This window comes from Adelges cooleyi, unplaced genomic scaffold (assembly GCF_023614345.1).
Source record: "Adelges cooleyi isolate 19-005CV unplaced genomic scaffold, UGA_ACOO_1.1 ACOO_flye_CR_arks_rails_tigmint_CR_PRNA_21, whole genome shotgun sequence".
Classification (NCBI taxonomy): domain Eukaryota; kingdom Metazoa; phylum Arthropoda; class Insecta; order Hemiptera; family Adelgidae; genus Adelges; species Adelges cooleyi.
Window position 1 is genome coordinate 4,388,922 of NW_026095871.1, and position 22,557 is coordinate 4,411,478.

General features: G+C 33.0%; 2 protein-coding genes across 2 annotated transcripts in view; one reads left to right on the forward strand and one right to left on the reverse strand.

Annotated features, from left to right (window-relative positions):
• Positions 1-933: 933 nt before the first annotated feature.
• Positions 934-12,045, reverse strand: LOC126834493 (uncharacterized). Its single transcript, XM_050566445.1, has 19 exons — positions 11,792-12,045; positions 7,944-8,029; positions 7,225-7,486; positions 5,881-6,165; positions 5,688-5,820; positions 5,472-5,614; positions 5,092-5,409; positions 4,917-5,027; positions 4,307-4,845; positions 4,042-4,166; positions 3,732-3,907; positions 3,481-3,659; positions 3,238-3,377; positions 2,910-3,161; positions 2,673-2,829; positions 2,411-2,545; positions 2,150-2,325; positions 1,912-2,076; positions 934-1,831 (listed from the first exon to the last, which is right to left on the reverse strand). Exons 1-19 carry the CDS (start codon positions 11,871-11,873, stop codon positions 1,618-1,620), a joined length of 3,678 nt encoding a protein of 1,225 aa, XP_050422402.1. The 5' UTR covers positions 11,874-12,045; the 3' UTR covers positions 934-1,617.
• Positions 12,046-19,068: 7,023 nt separating this feature from the next.
• Positions 19,069-22,557, forward strand: part of LOC126834495 (uncharacterized) — a 102,751-nt gene continuing 99,262 nt past the window's right edge. The window contains exon 1 of the mRNA XM_050566451.1: positions 19,069-19,492. Coding sequence (XP_050422408.1) covers positions 19,448-19,492 — 45 coding nt within the window. The 5' untranslated portion in view covers positions 19,069-19,447. The remainder of the gene's footprint in view (positions 19,493-22,557) is intronic.

Sequence of the window (22,557 nt, forward strand, 5' to 3'; positions counted from 1 at the left end):
CAAATTAAAAACTCAAAATCAATTGAAAAAGAGTTTTGTATTTATGTGAGCTGATAGCTTTTAGATTTTTAAAGTGGTGAAAATTCAAACTTTAAATTGTTGTTTTATATTAAAATCAATATTAATAACAAAATATTATGTTACTAAGTATAACTTGCATAAAATAATAATCAGATATTTACCAATGTCTATTTAATATTAGTACTCACTTATCATTTGAATACAATTTTTTCTCAAATTTTAATGATTATTGTTTTTTTTCAATAAATTATAATCCTCATAATAATGTTTTTTAATGGATAGAATGAATTAATAAAACGTGCATTAAGTGCGATTACTAATATTACAGATACTTATTCATTTTTTTCATTATTATCTATTAGTTTTTATACTTTTCTAATAGAGGTCACGCGAATTAATAAAAAAATTGAATTAAAACGCACAATATTTTTATTTAATTGTAAAAGTACCAAAATAATTCAGAATAATTTATATAAAAATTAATCCAGAAAATAAATTTTAATCTACATGTAGATTGGCACATACTATAAACATTGGAAATAGTTCATTACACTTAGATCATGTAAATATTTCTTTCATCTGTTGTAATATTATGTAATGCATTACACTTTAATTAGATATCACCTAACCCGTATTCACATTCTTACAAGTATGTACAACACTCCTTAACTTAGATAATCACAGTAAACAGTAAAATGGTGTAAAAAGACAACGTGTAGTAAAAATAAAATAAACTCATAAAAACATTATTACTATTATTGTAATTATTATAAAAGTTTCCTTTTGTATACATTATTAAATAGTGTATATACTCTATTATACTAGCATACTATATTAATTTACAAATTTAATGAATTTGTAATTTATCGATTTAAAGAATTTCTAATATTTTATACAGAAATAATTAAAACATTTTAACGGAAAACGGTGTATTATATGTTATTATGTAGCGACACTTTTTCAGTAGTATACAATGATTTTAACAAACTACAAAGTAAGAATTTTGTAACTGATACATTTTTGGTACTTTATAATATTCTTAAAAAAAACATTAATTCAATTTAATAGACTCAATATAGCGATTTAGAAACGTTAGGCTTAAAATAAAATATTCCATTGAAACAGATTGTTGGGTTAGACAAATGTTGAAAATTCAAAAACCGAATTATCGGTTATTACAGTAATTATTTAACATTAAGTACAACGAGTAAATTTATTCGGTGTCGCAGGGCCAAAAACCTAATGTAAATGCATTATAGAAATACAAAATTGTTTTCGGGTTTGTCGGCTATAAAATGTAATTATGATATACAATATAAATAATAATAATATAAAGTAATATAAGATAAAATAAAGTAAATGTATAAATAAATGAAAAATTAGCGATTATAATAAATAATAAAAAAAAAATGTAATTTATATTTATAATTTATAAATGTATATAAAATAAATGGTTTCAAAAACGCTAGAATTTAAAATAACTAGTTAGATAAAAAAAAAAAGAAGGAATGGTAGTAAAATATAGGCATCATAATGTCATATTGGCATATTGTCATGTATAGTATAATAATAATAATAACGCGTTAACGGATCGTGTCAGTGACAGAACAGGGCTGGGTCGTTTTTGAAAACCGTTTGGTTTTGGCCGGTTGTCGTTGAGATGCTGCGCAGGCTCCGGGAACGTTCTTCGAACAGTGACGGGTCCGTGTAGATGGGTTCGCTTGGATCTTTGACGAACCCTTTGTTTATCCCTCCAATGACCATCTGGCTCACGGTAGATGATCCCGTCGGTCCTTCTTCTTGCGACGCCCTGCTCAGCGTGACCGTCGTCATAATTTTATGCGATTAAAGATTAGTTGAGTATTCTGTATTTTCAAGTGCGGTACTTACCAAAATGCTTTCCTGAACGGTTTGCGACCGCTTAAGCTGGAGAAAAAACTGCCACGTCCTACCGACGAAAATGCCGTTCTCCGTCCCGTGCTGTGTCCGTCGTTCGAGCTGTTGCCACAGCTGGTGTTGACCATCCTCTCTTTGGCCATCAAGAGCCAATACCGTCTGAAAAAACCAATGACACCGCGAGATTTATTAGTAGTGGAATGGCCAAGACGGCAAAGTATTTCCGACTTACTTGTAATAGATGCCGGCCGACAAGCAAACCGTTATCAATAGCGCCAAGAACATGAACAACGTGAAAACCATGCCGTAGTATTCTCTGCTGGTCAAGCACACTAGTTTCTGTACCGCGACCGCTTCGACCGCGTTCTGTTGTTCTGACGTGGGCATGTCATACCGACTTTCGAATACCTATTGACAAAAAAAAAATGGTGAATATCCGAATTAAAATTGTAGTTCCTAAGCAATTTTATTGGAATAATTTGCCACGTCTCACCTCGATGACTTGATGGACTTTTTCCTCTTCCGTTTCTTCGGTGCCGTCTTCCGTATCGTTTTTGCTCACATCTCTTCGTCTCCTTCCCAAAGACGGTTCCGTTCTGCCGCCAGCATGTAACGATGTACAATAGGCCTGTCGAAAGCACCAGGTAAACGTTATCGTTGACAAATATGTAATTTATACGAGATTATCGCTCTTTCAGGAATTAACCTAACAAAAAGTGAACAGTTGTGAATTTAATGAAAAGTCCAATAATTACCGGCTGGCACGGTTGATCCCGACACGTGCGGACCGTCGCTTCGAACACTAAAAAGTTGGATTCGGGAATCTTGAACGCCTGGAACCTAGCTTCTAACCCTCCGTCGCCATCCCGGGCTTTGTCCAATCCAGGGAAAACAAAATTGTCAACTGGGCACCTAAAACGAAACAACAGCATCATCAATGACGCTGGCAAATATTAGTTAAGAATGTCGTTCAAGTAATAACTGGCACGGACCCATAGCGGTCGATTAGTTGAACGCTTCGACCGCTGTACGGATCTCTGGCTATGACGTTGGTGGCAAATATGTCACTGCTGCTACCGAAGCTACCGTATCCACCGCCGTCTTGAGATTCGATGCGGAACGTTAGCGGATCTCCTACGGCTATGGTTTGCGTGGGGCGACCTTGGAACAGGATCATCAGACGCACCCGGGAACTCAACGAGTTCTCAGCCGGTAAGTATTCGATCGGAATGGGACTACCGGAGCTACATGGAGGAAATGGTTAGGCGTAAGTTTATGAAAAAAATTCAAATAGTACCGCGTTATAGACATGGTCCTTACTTGGCGGTCATGTAATTGGATGTGACGACAGTCTCGCCTGGCCCTCGAAATAAACAAGTGAGGTTGTATCGTTTGTCTCTATTGGTCTGCACGTAATCGCTGAACTGTACCACCACGATGTTCGTCATCATGTCTCCAAACTACAAGGAATATCATAATTTACTAGAGTTTACCAACGCACGCGTCCGAAACGGTCGGACATAATTTTGTTGGTAGTCATGATATTAAATTTATACTATGTACCCTTTGCGTTCCACAATCTGGATATCCCTGAGCGCCAGTGATTCTCAACACATTCGCGGTGCCACCGTTTCCTCTGTAAAAACACCTGTCGTAGTATCCGTGAGTGTAGATTCTGCCCAAAAACCCTTCCGGCGTTCTCAATGTAAATTCCATCCCGTCTTCGTTACACTCTTGAGTCACTGTGATACACAAAATATATTAACGAAACGAACTATTTTTAGGCGTGTTACTGATGACTGTTAGCCGTTTACCGTCAAGACAATCTTGGTTTGATAATCGACTGCCCATTGCCGTTCTTTCGTAAAAATCGTAGTCCGCGTGGTTTTCAAAGTAAGTCGAACCCGGATGATCGTTCGCCATGAACCTCGACGATTCTTGGTCGCTAAGTTCGCAGTTATGAGTGCCTCCGTACGGCGGGATTACGGTTCTATCGAAAACAATTCAAGACGACAATATAGTTTTTTGATATTACTAATTTTTTTTTTTTAAATATTTTAGGTTTTATCAAAAATAATAATGTCCACGCCTACGATTATTAATATTAGTAGCATGCATAAGTACCTGAAATTGAATGATCGACAGTTAAAATCTCTGGCTAAAGCACATTCTTGTTCACAGTGAGCCAGCGTGGGAACACTTATGGTACGCCTGATCAACGCTCTTGCCATTCGCATCCGTACTCCTACCTGTTCATTTGGAATACATCAAATATTTAAAATATGTTCTATCAAGTGATACAACTATATGGAAATTTGTCGACTGCCAATTTTTTAATTTTTTTTCGTTGTAAGCTTAGATTTTATAGGACAAAAGAGTTTCAACGTACTTGCTTAAATCCATCAGCTCCTTCGTCACATCTTAACGGCGGTCTGTTGTCTATACCGTTGCCACCACTGTTGCCACCACCGCCGCCGCCACCACCAAAATATCCTGGCACGGGCGATAATCCATATGGTGGTCCTAAAGAGGGCCCTAGAGAGGGTCCTATAGATGATCCAATAGACGGTCCAAAAGACGAACCACTGTAAGCCGGACCTAGTGACGGTCCTATGGAAGGGCCTAAAGATGAACCTATAGGTGGCAGAGACGAAGGCGTGTATGAAGGCGGTATAGACGATCCAATAATGCCGGGAGATGATCCGGCATACGGAGGAAGACTTCCGGAACTTCCGTGACTCGCCCAAAATCCTGATCCTCCTCCACCTCCGGAAGGGCCACGCACATCAAAAGGCTGTTGGCTGCCGCCAATGCCTCCAAATCCACCGCTGTTCCCGAACCCGCCACCTCCGCCACTGCCGAAGCCTCCTCCACCGCCACCGTTGTATGCCGGATACGATCCTCCACCGTACACACCGCCGCCGTATCCTGCAAGTTTGGAAGTTCAGTAATAGCATCAATAATTTGCTAGCCGTTAGAAAGTATTTGGCCAATGTTACCGCTAATTGGTGCTTTGGCGGGATAAGGCATTGGTCTACCGCCAGGACCCAAGAAGTTCGATCCTTGTTCCAGAGGTCCGGGTTCTGTCGGTCTTCCGAAAGACGGATTGTCTGAAAATGGAGAAATTTGATATTTTGAATAACTATTAATCGTCAGTTGATGTGTGACACTTACTCATTAAGTTCTCGTAGTAGTCGTAATCGGCATCGTAAATCACCCGGTGGCCATCTCTTTGGCTGAAACGACTCAGCCTACAAATACGGAACCGTTCGCTGTAGACGGCTGAACGGCACTGGAAACTGGCTTGTCGCAAACACTCGTCCAAGCACTCGCTCAACGACTTGCCAGTAATTTCCGAATGGAATTCGCCTCCTAACCGGCTGTTCCTGTACCGTTGGAACGCCGTGTCCGGTCGTCGTCCACCGTCGGCGAACAGGTAAGGCGTGTTGTCCGAAAACTCCTTTTCGGGACCTTTAGCAAAGTCGCCAGCGCCTGAATTGTACAAATTACGTTTAGCCAGTCCAATTAGGGAATCAGAGCGGCCCGTGACTTACCGTCAAGGCAAACGACGTCGTATAGATCGTATGGTGTAGGGTTGGTGTTAACGCGCAAATCGTCCCTCTGTGACATTGAGTCCTCTTCGAACACGATGCATCTCCTTAACAACTCGTCGTATTCTATCGCTCGGCAAAAGTATCTGAAAACAAACGGTTAGTGTAATGCTATTATGATACGCGCACTCCAGGAGGTCACAAGACGTCCACTATTACTTTTCGGCCCGAAGACATTGCGCTTGACATTCGACTAAAGACAGATTAGCAAATATGTCCACTTCGAAGGGTCCAGCAAGCCTCTTGTTTTCTTCCTTGACAAATATCACTTGGCCGTCGCATCGCTTGTCCGCTGTAATAAAGGGAGAGGTCAGTATTTTAGTGCGGGAAAAATAGGTGTCGGTTTACTGACCACTCAAACAGGTGTTTTCCAAATAGTCGGACGTGGGGTCGTCTTCCAAGAGTTCCGGATTTGATCTTCTAGTAAACCGACTTAACCAACAGGTCTTTCCCGTCGAGTCGTACGACGCTGACCGACAAACAAACGTGTACTCGTTGAGACATTTGTCTTCGCAATCTGTCCGGTTAGCCGCTATCACCTCTTTGTACTCGGCCGAAGGCGGCATTTTCAATTTTTTCCTAGGATGTCTTTCGAAAACGTAGTGTCTATTTCCGCATTCCCTTTCTATTCGGCTGGCTATAAGACGTTCAATAGTTAAAGCCGTCGAATTTAATTAATTTTTGTATTTAATATTATATAAATAATTGACCAAGTAAAAAAATTTTTTTTAAAAATAACGTACAAAAAAAAACAGTTTACGGTTTAGTTCTATCTTAGAAATTAGTAAAAAATCTAATAATAAGTATATGGTATGTAGGGTTCTTTTTTATAACTTTGAAAAAATATCAGATTAGTCATTACTGATTGCATTGAAGCTAAAAATATCATTGTATTATTATTATTGCTGGTCATTGCCTATTGCGGTACCCACACTAGACAATGATATTGTTTCCATTTTGGTAATTGGGTATTATTGTACAGTAAATTCCAATATCATCTGAGTTTTGATTGAAATGATAAATATGCCAATCATATAGTGCAACATATTGTGTAAAAATATTGTTTCAATGTCCAATACATTTATATATTATCATTAAAATTTGAAAAAAAAAATTAAAATAATTTGTTAACCAGTCTCTTTTGAATATGTCCTAGTTTGGTTCGTTAACCTACATGATGTCAATCACCGTGTTACGGTTGGCTGAATACAGTAATTATTGTAGAGATACGAGTGGCTTTAGCGAATGGGAGAAACAATAGTTTTAGCTTAAATATATATATTTTAACAAACAATCGATTAGGCTTAATCCGACATTAGGTATTGCAATAATTAATAACACGTTTTTTTGTTTTCTGTAAGTGTTGAAGCGTAGCTTGTCTGACTAATTATTCTGAAATAAATATTTGTGTCTGGATAATAATTGCACGTACAATACCCTTAATTATAACCCCGAAAAATCAATGTCTGCCATTTTTATAGAAATAATTATGTTTTACAACATACATAATATGTTAAAATTATTTGGCATATATTTGCAAACTTAAAAGTTTAAACAAATTGTAACAGTAAAAGTCTAATAGTTTCAATGTGATGATAAAATGTCGAATTCTGTTATTTGATTATTATACTCATATTATTTTTAAAAATGTTTCTACGAATTAGCTAACTTAAATTCGTATTTTTAGGTAACTTACACGAAAGACAAACTTCGGTGTAGTGCACGGAATTTGGCACTTGCACGAGAACTCCTATGCCTTCGGGGTGTGCTTGTTCTCTGGTTAAGTAGCACGTGGACTCTTCGTACTCCACTGTACCCCCGAACGATGCTATTCGGGTACCTGGTTGAAAGTCAAATGAAGTACAAGTTCTCACTAGATTGTTGGCAGCGGTTCGATCTCGCAAACACAGCTCTTGGCATTTCTCCAATACTCGAAAAGGAGGTGCTGTATCGCGGACCTATCGAGTATATGAAAATACATACATATTCAAATATTTATTTGTTTTATAATTATTGCAATTAATCAAGTAAAAAAAAAAATCCTAACGCAAATAATAATATTGGTGATAAACCGTAAAACCAGCTCAACACTCGTTAAAAGCTTTTTGAAAAACTATTAAATGAAATAATTTACAACTGAAATGTTAACAACGATTTTGTTTTAAAATAATCATGAATTAAACTTCGATAATACTTTTAAACATTCCAGTAAAAAAATTAGCGGGAATTTATAAAATAAAATAAATAATAGACCTTATAAATATGTGTGCATGATAGTTATATTATTGAATGGATTCCGAGCTTAAGTGGCTTTGTAAAATCTGTGCGTTGAAATATTATGTATTTAATAATCGCTTACATTTTATAAATAAATTATTTTAAATAAAATCGTATATGATTTTTTTGAAATCTTACCACATCATCATCGAATCCTTGTAGCTGGTAATCTGGAAGCCTTTCATAAACAATACGCCCTATACCTTGATTACAAGTAGTTTGTGCTAGAAATGTAAAAACATAATGACAGTATTTCATTAAAAACATGTGTCTGACATAGGTATTTTAAACAGTTTGCACTATTATGGTACTTTACATGGTTCTGATAAGTATCCATTACCCTCCTACATGAGGCGATTACTTAAAAATTACAAAAAGTGTTTAGCTTCAGAAAGATGTTTTATAGGCGATTTTGTCATCCCATTATATAAATGTGTATAAACAATAGATGGTAGGTGCGAATAGGAAATTACGAATGTAGGTGATTATAGTAGCTTTTGCTAATTGTGTACCAGGTAAAAAAGCTGTGTTGGTATTGCTATTATATTTTGTCTAGTGCATATAATGCTGTAAAATTAATTGTTGTTCTGAATGTTATTTTAATATTTCAAAGGTCAATGTGATCAAGTGGTCAAGTATTGCATCAAATTAACTGTATTAGTACTATAAGGAGTCGTTCCGGGAAAAAAAACTATCAATTTCAAAAAGCTCAAAAGAGAATAAGGGTGGCTTAGGCTAATGTTGTGTTTCACTATGGAACCGAGTCTAAAATATTACGCAGAAATAAATAATATTATATTAGTAGAAAAGAACGGTTAGAAGATAAAACCAGACAGAAAACCATCATAGACATTAATTACAATGACAGTTTTCAATAAATTGAAAGTTATAAAAACAATTTCGACTACTTAAAGCCGCCAGGTCGGCTAAAAAATACATACAGTGTGCTGAAAATTATTATTTTATTTTTGTATTAGAATTTCTCATAAAAATATTGCGGTGCAGTGCGGTAGAACAAAAACAAAGTTTCAAAAATAAAAAATCGTTTAAAATGTTTCATTTTAGTTTAAAAACAATTTCATTGTATATTTAATTGTGATTTAATGAAGACCATAAACAATTCCTATTCATATTTAATGGTATATAAAATATATATATACATAGTGTACTAACAATCCGTTATGGTCTGTTTGTAGGGGGGGAAATTGGTGTCAAGTACACATTTTTTTTTTTGACAAATTATAAAGGTAGTAATTTCATTGAATGTCTGCGGATGTATAGTTATTGAATTAATTTTTAACAATTTAGTGAATTATGTATAAGAGCAATCGTAAATAAGAAAAAAAAATTCCGGTTTTGTAACTTTGAAACTTTCATTGAACGCAAAAAAATAAGGAGCGCAAAATCAAAATTTAATCATTGTTACTATACTATATAATTGATTGTATTCCAAGTTGCGGAGGTTACAACCAGCAGCCAGCTGTAAAAATACATAGAACGTTTCACTAGTATCTTAGACTATCTTAGAACACGGCGAATTGTGTAGGCAAAAGTGATACGTTTAAGACGTTTACCGTTCCAAGACAACACAAGCCTAACAACGTTACAACTTGCAAATATTCAAGTTTTGGAAAACTACAGATAATATAATAATATATATTTTTTGCAGGTCAAAGTTCTCTCAGATAAAAAAATATTAAGGTATGAACATAAAATGCTGATATAAATCCCCATAACGACGGTGTTTGAAATTCACTGACCGTGACTTCCTCTGTGGATTACCTATGGCCAGTTTATATGACACAGTTTGGGTACAACAATGCTCTGGAAAATTCCGTTATTATTTTTCTCAATACTGTGACTATGTTTTTGAACATTAATTAACATAAAATATTTCATGGAAAAGTCTACGATGATCGACGAGCATTTTCTTGTACGTGACTATGTCAAGGCATTTGTTGAGCTTCCATTAGGTACATCTTATAATACACGGTTATACATAATATATATGGAAATTAATAACGAGTTAGAGGAAGAGACGGTCGTCAGTTTGACGACGCTCGGCAACCTGCTTTATTTGGGCAAAGAACGCTTTATAGAAAAAAACAGTATAGCTATACTCTTGCCTCTTTTTTCTCTTTTCCAACGATTCCAAATGTCTTACAATTAAAAAAAATAATTATTTTACAGCTCTATGGGGGATTTTATATACTCTAATAAGCAAATTAAACATTTGTTTTTACTTTTTAAATTATTTACATTCTAAAGTTGGAAAACAATTGTTTCATTGCGTTTATCTATGTTCCGTTTGATTTCGGACGACGAAATAAAAACGAAAATAAACGGATTCGAGGAAAATATTATTACATAGTCATCGACTGTCCGAAAATTTGTAGTTCGACCCCACAACTTTTGTGGTTTGTTCACCGGTGCGTAAACTTGCATCATAATGCCCCCTCCGGGTTCAACGAACCACCTGATATCACTAGTTGATCTGGTTTTCACGAGACATATCGTGGAAAATCATTGATCAACAGATAAATTTTAAAAAAAAACCCAGTGTAATTAATAATAACTATAATATTAGCATTTCAAATTTCGCTTAAGAAACCGCCATCTTCCCTTATAGCTCGCCCGATAAGCAGACTGTCGTTGTACTCAAACATTTAATATAATGGTGATTATAATTATTTTTCTACTGTCGTGCAATTAATTAGCAAACTCTCGGTCGGATGTACAATTATCGCACAATGCGCAAACGTCCACAAGTACATACTATACACAATTATTATTATACAGCCGAATACGAGTTGTGTCAAGGTCCTGATCGACCCTTTACGCATTATGTCTATCGCAGGTTTTATTCGTGGGCAGGAAATCGAGTTCAATGTGTTTAATTGCATAGTACATAACATATTATATACCTGTAAAATCTCTCGCCTATCGTAATGTTGCAGTGCACCTTCGTTCGTGTACGATTATCATTCAAACAAAAGTCATTAATGTTTTTTTTTGTGTGTTCTAAATTCCATCACGGATCGCTTGGCCGTTTAATTGAACCCTGCGTGTTCAGCTACTGTGACGACAGACTTTTCCACTAATTGATATTCATTCAAAACACATACCTGCCCACAGAGTACATCGAAATGCAGAAATACCGCGAAATAAAATTATTTTCCATACTGATACAATGGTTATGTTAACAATAATTGGAGCTACTTGAACGCGGCATAAGGAATATGGCGAGACAAGTGTAAGAATCGGTAAGAGGTAGATTGAGAGGGTTGATGAAGGGGTGTCTTTTCCATTAGATCGCACTGTTTGTGGACATCTATTACGCCTATTTATAAACGCATAATTAAAACAGACGACATTGAAGCGTAAGTCAAATACAGAGTAGCTGTAATCATGGATCGAAAAATACTAGGATATGCGCCGTGTTTGTATTTGTGATGTTTGAGGTCATAGCAATTTAAATCGAATTATAAAATATTAAAAAACAAATTTAATATGTGATTAATGTAGTAATCAAGCCTGTAATACAATTTTGATGGTATTTGAATTAATATTAAACCAGTAGGTACATATTACATAGGTGTAATTGGGATACCGCTAACAAAGCGTTAAACGCAGTTTTAGTGTCAAGTGAATGATTTGTGAACTATGTTTGGAGAACGGGAATTAAGGAATAATCTTTACTTATTTTCTACTAAAAAAGTTCAACCCCCTAGTATAGTAAAAACTCAAATAGTCTATAGACTTATTATTATAAACAATTATATTGTGCTGGGGAGTGTTCAAAATGTTACTGATACCATTTTATGCGAGCAGTTAGAATATATTTAAATTGAGTTTTAGGTAAAATTTAAAATATATATATAAATATATGTATAAATGTGCGGTGTTGTTAAGTGCTCTTATAATGTTTAAATACATAATATATATTTGGATGTGCCGTGCGGATATGATAGCAAAATCGAGCTTACCGTTTGTCAACATTTTTAGTACAGTTAGAACCGCGATAGCTTGAACCATGATATTTTGAAATAGTAATGATGTCATCTCCATTAAAATACTACTCACACATGGTGTACGCGATACCAAATCAAATTAGCTGCTATATATAAGCACACTAAAAAAAAAACAAACCAGCAACAACGAAGGAGACACACCACTTAAAATGAACCACCGTTTGATTATACGTTCACTGAAAACGCGCTGAACAACGACTGACCGGTTCAGAAGAACAAAGCTAAAAGAGATCAGATCACCACAGCCAATTTCCATCGCGATGGGTCATCCTATGTGTGTGTGTATGTAAATGTCCTTGGTGCACGAATGTGCCGGATGTATGTGGCGGCGGCTATTGTGTTCTGGCTTCCGGAAAAATAGCAGTAACAGAACAGCTATGGTGGACCCTAGGCATGAACCCACACGCGGTATACAGATCACACGAGAGAGAGGACCAATGTAGTGGAGGTGGGTCGATGAACCGTCAGGTTTGTGTGCACTTTTATTATGTTTAGAAAGCTGGAAAGGGAAGTTGATCGCCAATCGGAAACCAGATGAAAACCCCAGACATTTTTATGTTTGAAGAAAATCAAGCATTTTTTTGTTGGTCCTATTGGGGACTTTTTACATCGGCAAACCAACAACTAGCCTACGTTCATGTTGTTGTTTATTATAATTATTACACAAATGCCATATTATGGAGAGTTAGGCCAATGTAAGAATTTCTTCATTTTAATTCTTCATTATTATTAATTGTCCCTTTTAACCGGTGGTCTCTCATATTCTTAGTATACCACAAGCTTTCCAAGTCTAGGGACTAACATAAAAAAATATTTTTTGCGAGTATTTAAAATAATAAAAAAAAGTACATATACTTTATACAGCCATTGTGTTATTTCTATTACTGTTTTATACATTGAGGATTGAATAGAATTGAAAAGGATGGAAAAGTTATACATAAAAAATTATATTTTAGGTAAAGCAATATAAGTATTTTCTGTTTTATTTGAGTTTACGCAAAACTAGTGATTTTTGTGCTATTGTTTTAAATATTATCTAGAATTAGGTCATCGTACTCATGTTTTGTTGATTTCCTGTTGAATAGGTATTATGCTAAAACGAAGAATTTAGGTCAGCCACCGGTATTTACCTATTGTATTAAACGTGTGATAAAATAATTTGTTTTAAAACGTTTAGTTCATATATTTTTAATAAAAAGTTATTTTTTTTTAACGCAATGATTACATATCTGTTGAGCTTTTTGTTCTGGCTGTAGTTTTAAAAATTAAAAACATACGTTATCGTACAAATTATTGTGTGTGTTACACATATACAATATAATTTGTACGCAGACTTGGTGTCAAGTCTGGTGCAGACAAAGGTCATCACGATTTTAGTAATTAGCATTGTCCAAGGCCTCACAGTATCCTAAAATTCGATAATTGCCCTTAATAAACCTCTGATTTCATTGTACATCGTTACCTAACCTTGTAAATTTACCAAATGAATGGCCGATATTATTAGGGTTTAATTATACACAATGCATATTATTAACATTTAACTATTCTGACCGGGTTAAATCACTAATTTTATTTTACGAGTGTACATTTTTTAAAATTAATTGAAACATTTCATTGCACGTTGGGTTCATTAACTGACTGCTAGTTTTCATAATGTATGTATTACACAATGCACATGCATGTATTGTCAATATCAGTTGTACTATTAAGTTAAATTATGTGTATTGAATAATAGTTTTAAATATTAATTAATAAAGTTATTTTAAGACTTTATAAAATTTAATTATATTTAGATTTTAAATAAAGAGGAAAAATAAGTGATATTTTAACCAAAAAGATATATGAAAATATTGTTAAAGGAGGCTGGAGATTTGAACGCTCTTGCTCAAAGTGACTGATTCCCGTTGTTAGGGTTATTATGAATAATAAATAATTATTGTAAATAATAATAATTGTCTTTTTACAGTGTAGCAATAAAAATATACTAAATCATTTAATCTTTTTGACATATGTCTATATTATATAGTTCACATGTAACCAATAATACTATTAACTTTATTTCATTTAAAATAAAAAGTTACAAGTTCCTATTAGTGGTGGAACTATCCAAACTGGATTAGTTGTCCGGATTTTCCATTTAGAGTTTGGTTTTTTCCTAAAATTGATAAAGAATAGAGTAGATAAACCTGATTATTTGAAATTGACAAACGGTCATAGACCTCATTTATATTTATCTGACTTGAAATGCAACAGTAATTATTACTATTTACAAACTATATGTAATATTTAGCATGAATTATCTATTCAGCATCAAGATAACATTATGTACACACTACACTGACAGTAAATAATAATAAAAATGAGTAAAAAAAAAATGGCAGCGACTAAATTGTAACGGAAAGGAGTATTTATGTAGGTATGCAGGAATATTTTTTCTATATTTACCTCTCTTAATTGCCTGTTAGAACATGCCACTATTTACAATAAAATATATAATTAAAATTTTTAAAAATCAATGTTATTGTTACAAGTATGCCTAAAAGCTCTTTTTGATAAATTTTTCTGATATAATTATTATGTTATTTCTAAAAGTTCACTTCATCTATTCATCTATTTCAAATACGAATATAAAAGTAATTAAGCTTAATGTACTGAAAACAGTTGTAGCTAGTTATAACATTTTAAAAGAAGAAAGTTAGTTTAACTACTTAATAGTTAATATTTAAAATAAGGTGTTTTGAGATAAAAACTATATGCATATCAAATGAGAAAGCAAAACAATTATTGTTTAAATGTACGTCTGAAGGGCTCGATTACATGAAATTAATTTACTATATTATCATATATTATACACATTGTTAACCAGTATAACTTATTATAGAATATTAACACAATACATATTATGCAAAATACACAATGCGAATTTATTAAATCTATGTATGCTGAACCTCGTAAAAAATTTGATTCAGGACTTCACAGAAGTATGACTCACTTCTGAGGTTTATGTGCTGAATCATACCATTGTCCATAAAACGACACTATTGCAATTTGCACACAGTCGATCCAAATAGTAGATGCTGGATGACTTGCACATCAAATAGCTTTGATAAGACGTTTAGTAAAAGATACGTATTCGGTATTGGCTATTGATAAGTAATAATACAATTGTAAACTGTAAAGTGAGCAAAAAAGGAGAAAAAATAAGAAAATAGTAAAACAATTCAAATTTAGAAAACAATTTTTTCCCAAATTTTAATTATCGTCAGTTTGTCAATTGTCATTTGTATGACGAACTGACCAAAATTAATGTAAAAATGGATCAAATATCTAATATAAAAGGAAAAATATTGTAATATTAGAAATAACATATTTTTTTAGGACTTTTCATTACGTTGTTATAATGTAGTAACGAAAGAGTCTATCAAACGTTTTATTTACAAATAGTTATTTAAAGGTAAAAGTTCAGTGATAACTAACATAATTTTATATAATATTACATTTGTATAACGCACACGTGTTTTAAAAGTGACATTAGTTAAAAAAATCGTAATTTATAGTTATAATAAACTGCAAATAACCAATAATACCTTTTAACCATATTTTTTAAAAAATAATGTTTAAAAAAAAATATATACTAACTGTATTATTAGTTGTCTGGCAGAGTGTAGAAGATCTATGCAATAAACCAATTTAACACTAAGTAGTAATAAAACCGAATAATAAACTAACTTTGAAGTGAATGTAAAATTGTAAAGCTTAACGTAAAAAAAACACTGTACATCAATAAAAATATACACAAATAACTGACTATAATAATATGTTTTATTCTGGTCTAATTTATACAAAATCCAAATCATTAATAATATACAATAATATTATTTAACTAAGTCTTTACAATACAATTCTAATTTATTTTAATATTATTGCTATACAATTATTATTGTTATTATGCGGAGGCTGCATCGATGAAGAACTACTCTATGGGGACGCAACGGTGGAAAATATAATTCTATTGTTACTCAACGATAAAGGTCCTTTGTGTTATTTGACGTTGATTTTGGTTAACATATTATCATCATACCTCAAACTGCAAACAGTGATATATTCTCAATTTCATTTTGTATTTGTTTGTGCAAATGGAAAACCTAAACGGCAATAACACACACGTGGTACGTTGTGAGCATATTAAACGGTAACTTTTATGACATGATATTACAGGGAATCGTTTGTCTAGACTGTCCGGAGAGAAAGGCCATCGAAACCGTTAAGATATTTGCAACCGTCGTTCGACAACCAAATGATGTGCCCAGGTGGATTGATGCCAGGAAACAGGTATTTTTGTATATCATAATATATAGGTATAATATTATACTATAGGTACTAGGTATTTTGAATGAATAACGTTTTTGTAATTATTAAAATGTCACCATCGTTAATCAGGCATAATCAAAAACGTTATAGTTATCACTGTTAAAATGTGTGAAAAAATGCTAAAATATGTAATTTAATTGGACAGAGTCTACTATACAAAGTTTTATATTTCAGAACTCTTAATGGTGCATTAAAAACTAAACCAAGGTTCGTTGTGTATAACGACGACGACGACGGTTTATCGACGGCCATACATGCTAAGAAAACGTCAGTAGAAGAAAAAAAATGTTAAAAAATATGTTTACATATATATTTATTTACTTAAAAAATACAAGTTTATGATGTTTTCCTTTGGTTTCTTGTCAACTAAGATCTATAAGTATCCACTTATATTAATAACAAACAAAGATTACATTAGCATTTTTTTTATTTTAAAAACATTTAAAGCGCAAAGGCTTTAAAAAGGAATTAATGTTACCAAAAATATAATTTTACTAGCGGGAGGCCATAACTTCTGAAAAATTTGCCTAAAAAGTGTCTAATCGTTTTAAGTAATGTTAATAGTTTCCACAAAAAAAATTTGTTTTTCTAGATTTTATATTTTGATTAAGTAAAAATATAAAAGTTATACTATAAAATCATTTAAATTTTAACTGTCATAAATTATTTTTATTCAAGTACATTTTTGTTCCAATAAATTATGAACCAATCATTAAAATAATAATTATTATTGTAGTCAATTATAAAAAATTGTCCAACTCTGCACTGCATTCATGGTACGTGGTGCTCTCTATGTAGAAAATACTGCAGTTATTTGTACCTATGTTGTTTCGGCAATAGAGAGCGTTACGCTCTCTAAACTACAACGGTTTTACTAAAATAATTATAATCCTAGTATTTACTATTTCAATGTTATTTACAACTATAAAACCACATGAATCTTTTAAATGTTGACTCAAATTTTACCAAAAAAAATGCATAGTATTTCATATTTTTATTGGTTGCATTTTTTAGTTTCTAGTAGTTAGTACAGTGCAGGGCAACAGCTATGAAGCAAGTTATTTGTTCTCGGTCTTATAAATTATTTTATAAGTCATCTATTTTTCTTACCGTGATAGATTCTTACACCATCCTTAACAACTTTTTTTTCAAACTAAATCACAAAAAAATAAAAAAATTGTGCTCAAAATCGGACTAGTTTAAAAAAAATTGTAATTATAATATTTACAAAAATGTCGAAAAGAAATCATTTATTACATACGTTGTAAAAAATACAATTGAAATGATAAAAATTTATACACTTATTGTGAAATATTATAAAAAAATTGTTTTTAGTTTTAAACAAAGTACGAATACACAAAAAAACATAATTTCCTCGTTACTTACGGCTACTCATTTTTATAGCAAGCTACACTTAATTAAAAAAATCATAACTCGTACATTTTTTTCTATAATTCATAACTGAATATTAATAAATAATTTAAGAAAATCGGATAAGCCTTTTATACAAGGGTATTAAGTGTAAAGTAAATTTCAGTTAAATCAGAGGTGCATAAGCCAAACAAGGTGTGGATTATAAATAAAATAATAGATACTTTATATTTTTAATACGGTTTTGTTTTAATGCATATTATAGTCGATGTTATCGCTAGTTCATTCCTACACAATTTTTCATAAGCTGAGCACATTGTAATTTTCAAATAATTTTAATATATTATTGAGTGGAAACAATAATAAATATGCGATACGGTTGGCGTACATTTTTTAAATACTCCTCTGGAACGTAGAAAGGTAGACTAGATATTATACATTTTTTTACTATCATACACATTGTAACATAGGCCTATAATTAACGGCTATTTAATAGGTTTATGCGTTGTATCGTGTCGTCGAACTGTTTATCGCGTTGAACGCGTTAAGGTAATTTTTGTGTTTATCAAAGCGAATATGTATACATAAAAAAATTCTGTCATGTCTATGAAAAAAAATTGTCTACACCGTATATCCCGCAATTGTATACAGCGTTAAAACGTGATGGTCGTATACCTATATATTATCTTTTTTCCACTATTTATTTAAAATATTTTCGGTTGGATGTTCGCATTTTACGGTTTAAATTGTTAGTGTACATTAAAGTGTTTATACTTAAACGTTTTTTGGGTACGATTTAAAAAAAAATAGTTTTTTCATATAATACATTGTTTGTTTCTCAATTCTCATCATTGGAGAATATCGAAATCGTATAGAACAGCGGTCGCCAACCTTTCGGACATCACAAACCACTAAATTCATAACTTTAATTCCGCGGATCACATGTCATATTATGGATTATAATTTATATACACAATTGTAAAATAATGATCAGAGGACTTTCACTTTATACATATTAACTGCACATTTTTTTTAACATGACAACATTTAAAAAATGCTTATTTAATCGCAACAAAATGATGAAAGTTTTTTTTTTAAATTATTACAAAATAATTATTTAAGGGTTAAACATTTTTGGTGCGATATATTTTATTCCTGCTTGTTTAAAATAAGTTTGTGGTGTTTTGGCTCCAATAACGTCACTGCACAAGGAGAATTCTGTTAAGGTCAATGAAATAAAAATGCAAATATTATCCACACTTTTCTGCGGACTACCGAAATTCTTTCACGGACCACTGGTTGTATATATATATATATAATCTATACTAATATATCCATACAAAAACAAAAACACATTATAAACGCAGTCACGGTGTACCTATATTGTCTTCCGTGGTCAGCAGCGGTGCAAGGTAACGTGTCTTCCCCTCCGTTTGGAGGACAGGCACACGCACACGCCGTCGACTTCTTGTAACCGATCCGCCTCGGCTTGGTCGGCTCTCTCAGTGGCAACGTGACTGCTCGTGTTCGCCGTACTCTGTTGTCGTTCGACCCTCGCCGGCTTGGGTTTAACGCTCGTTTTTCAGTGTGTGTGCTCGTGTGTGTTTTTTCACCCCTTCGACTCTTTTTTACATTTTTTTTCAAACAATACCTATTACAACAATTATACCTATCCGTCTATATATTATATATATAATCGAGCGCGTATGATCCGACCGACCGGTCTATAGGATCGGGACATTTAAATATATATATATATATATACTTTTTTTTTAAAAAATTGTTGTTTTGTTTTGGTGTGTGCTTTCCCGAAGGGGGCTTATATAGTTCGACACCAGGTCACGACCGAGACGACGAACGGCCCCGAAAATGGAAACCGAAGAGATCACCAAGCTCGTCGACGGAATTTACAAGGTATTTAAAATATATATATATATATTTTTTTTTTAATAGCCTTTAATAACAAAAAACATTCGGCTCAACAATTAAACAGTAAATATATATTTACCAGCCAGAATCCTAGGCTTGGCAATCCTGGTCCTATGTGATAGACCCTCTACATATTACTATGAAACGCTATTTTTTAAAAGTCGGTATTTTTACAAACAACTATGTTCAACGACATTACTTTTGAATTTTTAGTATCATACCAACAATCGGAAATAGAGACTTCAGTCATTTTTGGCGCGCAACAAGGTCTCAATATACCCAATTGCATTGCTAACTTGTGTTTCTTGTGCTAGGCAACACAAACAATGATAATTAATGTGTAAATACGCGTATGTCGCTTGAATAGATATGAAAATACGATTCTCACGAATGATGTAATATTGTAAACACGTACCTACCTATCGTAGTACCCTCCGTAGGCGTATTTTGTCGAATAAATAAAAATATGTAAATAAGATAATTAAAGGTATATACATGAATATAGTAAATAAATACACTATATTATATTATATCCTCTATAGATATATATATATATATCTGCAGCTCCGTGCAAGTATGCCAAAAATAATTTCAAGTAGATTTTTACGGTTAAATTGATAAATATTTATTTATCAATAGTTATTAGTTAACCTACCCGTATTCGTAGTACTGATGCGAGTCTTAATGAAAAAATTGGTCAACAAGCGTCTTTGGTAAAAAAAAAAAAGAGAATAATATTATTGTCTAAAAGCGACACCTACTAATTTTGTTAGGTTTGTTACTGGCTACCAGTCACTTGTATCAATAATAACGTTACTGTCGAATGCATTAGGGTCGGTACATCAAGGTGCGACTTTGGGAATTCGGCAGTTGAGGGTGAAATGATAATATTCCTGAGAGAATCGACATTCTCCATCGGACCGGCAAATTATACCGTCGGCCCTTGTGTTGTTTGTAATTAATGTAAATAACGTTTTGCCAAACGCCAGTCGAACCATTATTGTTCGGAAATTCCTCGACAATATTAGCGCCTTCGGTGTATCAGAAAAACAAATTCTTATTTAAAAAGAAATAGTAAACATTTAAAAAAAAGAGATGGAAGATTAGGGCGTCCACGTTTTTCTCACAGTACATAGAATATTCTGCGACAAAAATCAAGATTCGAATGAGCAGCAGATTAAGCTGTTTCTGTGTGGGATTTGAATTGCAAATTATTATTTTTCAAACATCGCATTGCTATTATTATTATTATGTTATTGTCGACCGTATACCTACTACGTGTAGATTCGAATCAGAAGAATGCAAATCGTAAAACGCTGCTATGAGTTCAGAATGTGTGTGTGTGTATTTATATGTATATTCTGTCACGGTGTAGTTTATTCATGAGGAGTAATAGGATTTTGATAGTCGCCGGAAAGACGGTGTAAAAAAAAAAAAAATCTAGTCACCGTAATAGTGTAAATTTGTTTAAGAAATGCAAATCTCTTTTGATAACCCCGGCAATGTTTATGCAGTCGGTGTTATTTTAAATTTACATTAATGATTACTGAAAAGGGGGCCGTTATTTTTACAACGAGCCGGATTTCCATGGAGAGTAAGGGCATTTTTTTTTTTAGTTGTATCGAAAAGGCTACAGTGTTTTACTTTTACTTTGAGATGAATTTTTTTTTTAGTTTTCACGATATACGGGTTTACATAGAAGTGCACGGTAAAGAAGCATAATGAGTTGGCCATTTCTGAAAGACTCACTCCGAATGGTATATTTCAAGCACAGTCATTCACCATTTCAACGAAACTATAAAGACTTATGCGAATTAATCATTTGCCCGTGTTGGCATTATATTTCTTTTTGTTTTTCTAATATATTTGCTTAATTTTGTGGTAACGAATTTCCCGTGTTTTTGTTATTGTGATGTTTTACTGTAAATATAGGCATATTGTGATATGGATTATTTTTTTTACATTTTCTCACGCTCTACTTGATTTAATTGTTGACGTTTGTAAAAAAAATTTGCAATCTGTAAACAGTAGCATTTAAGTACTATAGTATACATACTACTTTTCTATAACTAATGCCCGAACTCTGTAAGCTAGTAATGTTATACAATCAAAATATCTCTACTACTTTGGTCGCAGTACTAAAACGTGATTGTTTTTGTTTAATATTAGATTTTATTGTTTTAATAAAAAATAAAAAATTGTTCATCCGTTTTGTTTTTGTTTTAACTAGATCCCATATGGTATTATACCTTGTGGTGACGACTGGCTATCGTTTGTCGGGCGTTATATTATTACTTTATGCGGTAAACCACAATCGGTTCAACGGTAATATAATGAAGTTGTCCGATTTTTCATTTTCAACGTTTTCGCATATACCTCATTTGTTTAAAAAGAATCGAGACCAAGTTCGAATTCGATTTTCCAGGCTATTGCGTTTTTGGGGGAAATTAATTTCCTCGAAAAATAAGTTTTTTCGATTTCAGAAATAAATCTAGTGAAAAAAAGGCATTAATATTCTGTTACAGCTAGGAAAAATATTTAAGTACATCATAATATTCTTAAACGTTAGACGTTTGATTTTCTGTTTTCTTAGAAATGTTCACTAATGAAGAATTGCCATGATATGAACCGTTCGTGATGTCAATATATATATTTTTTTAAATCGTTCATAAAAATATTACAGGTGTTCAAATTGATGTCGGATCGAGAGTTTCCAATTTGTTCGGTTTTATCAAACGTACAATGGAAAGTGTAATATCCATTCAGCGTGATTTTATTACACCCTGTACCGCAGTATAGTTGTATTAATTAATAAGAATCCGAGGAATTACTTTTACTCGACCGATTGTGACTAATTAACATTTTCGTTTTTATTTAAATTTGCCGTAATTGAAGAGTGTAAGTGGTTTGGTTACAAGTTACAACTGGTTTTCCGTCTACGCCGCGTTGCTTTCTTTATATGTACTAAAAACTCGATATTAATATATATTTTATGATTCCCGTGTATCTGCCAGCAGATTATGAATCCACCTGTACCGTATAGAAATATG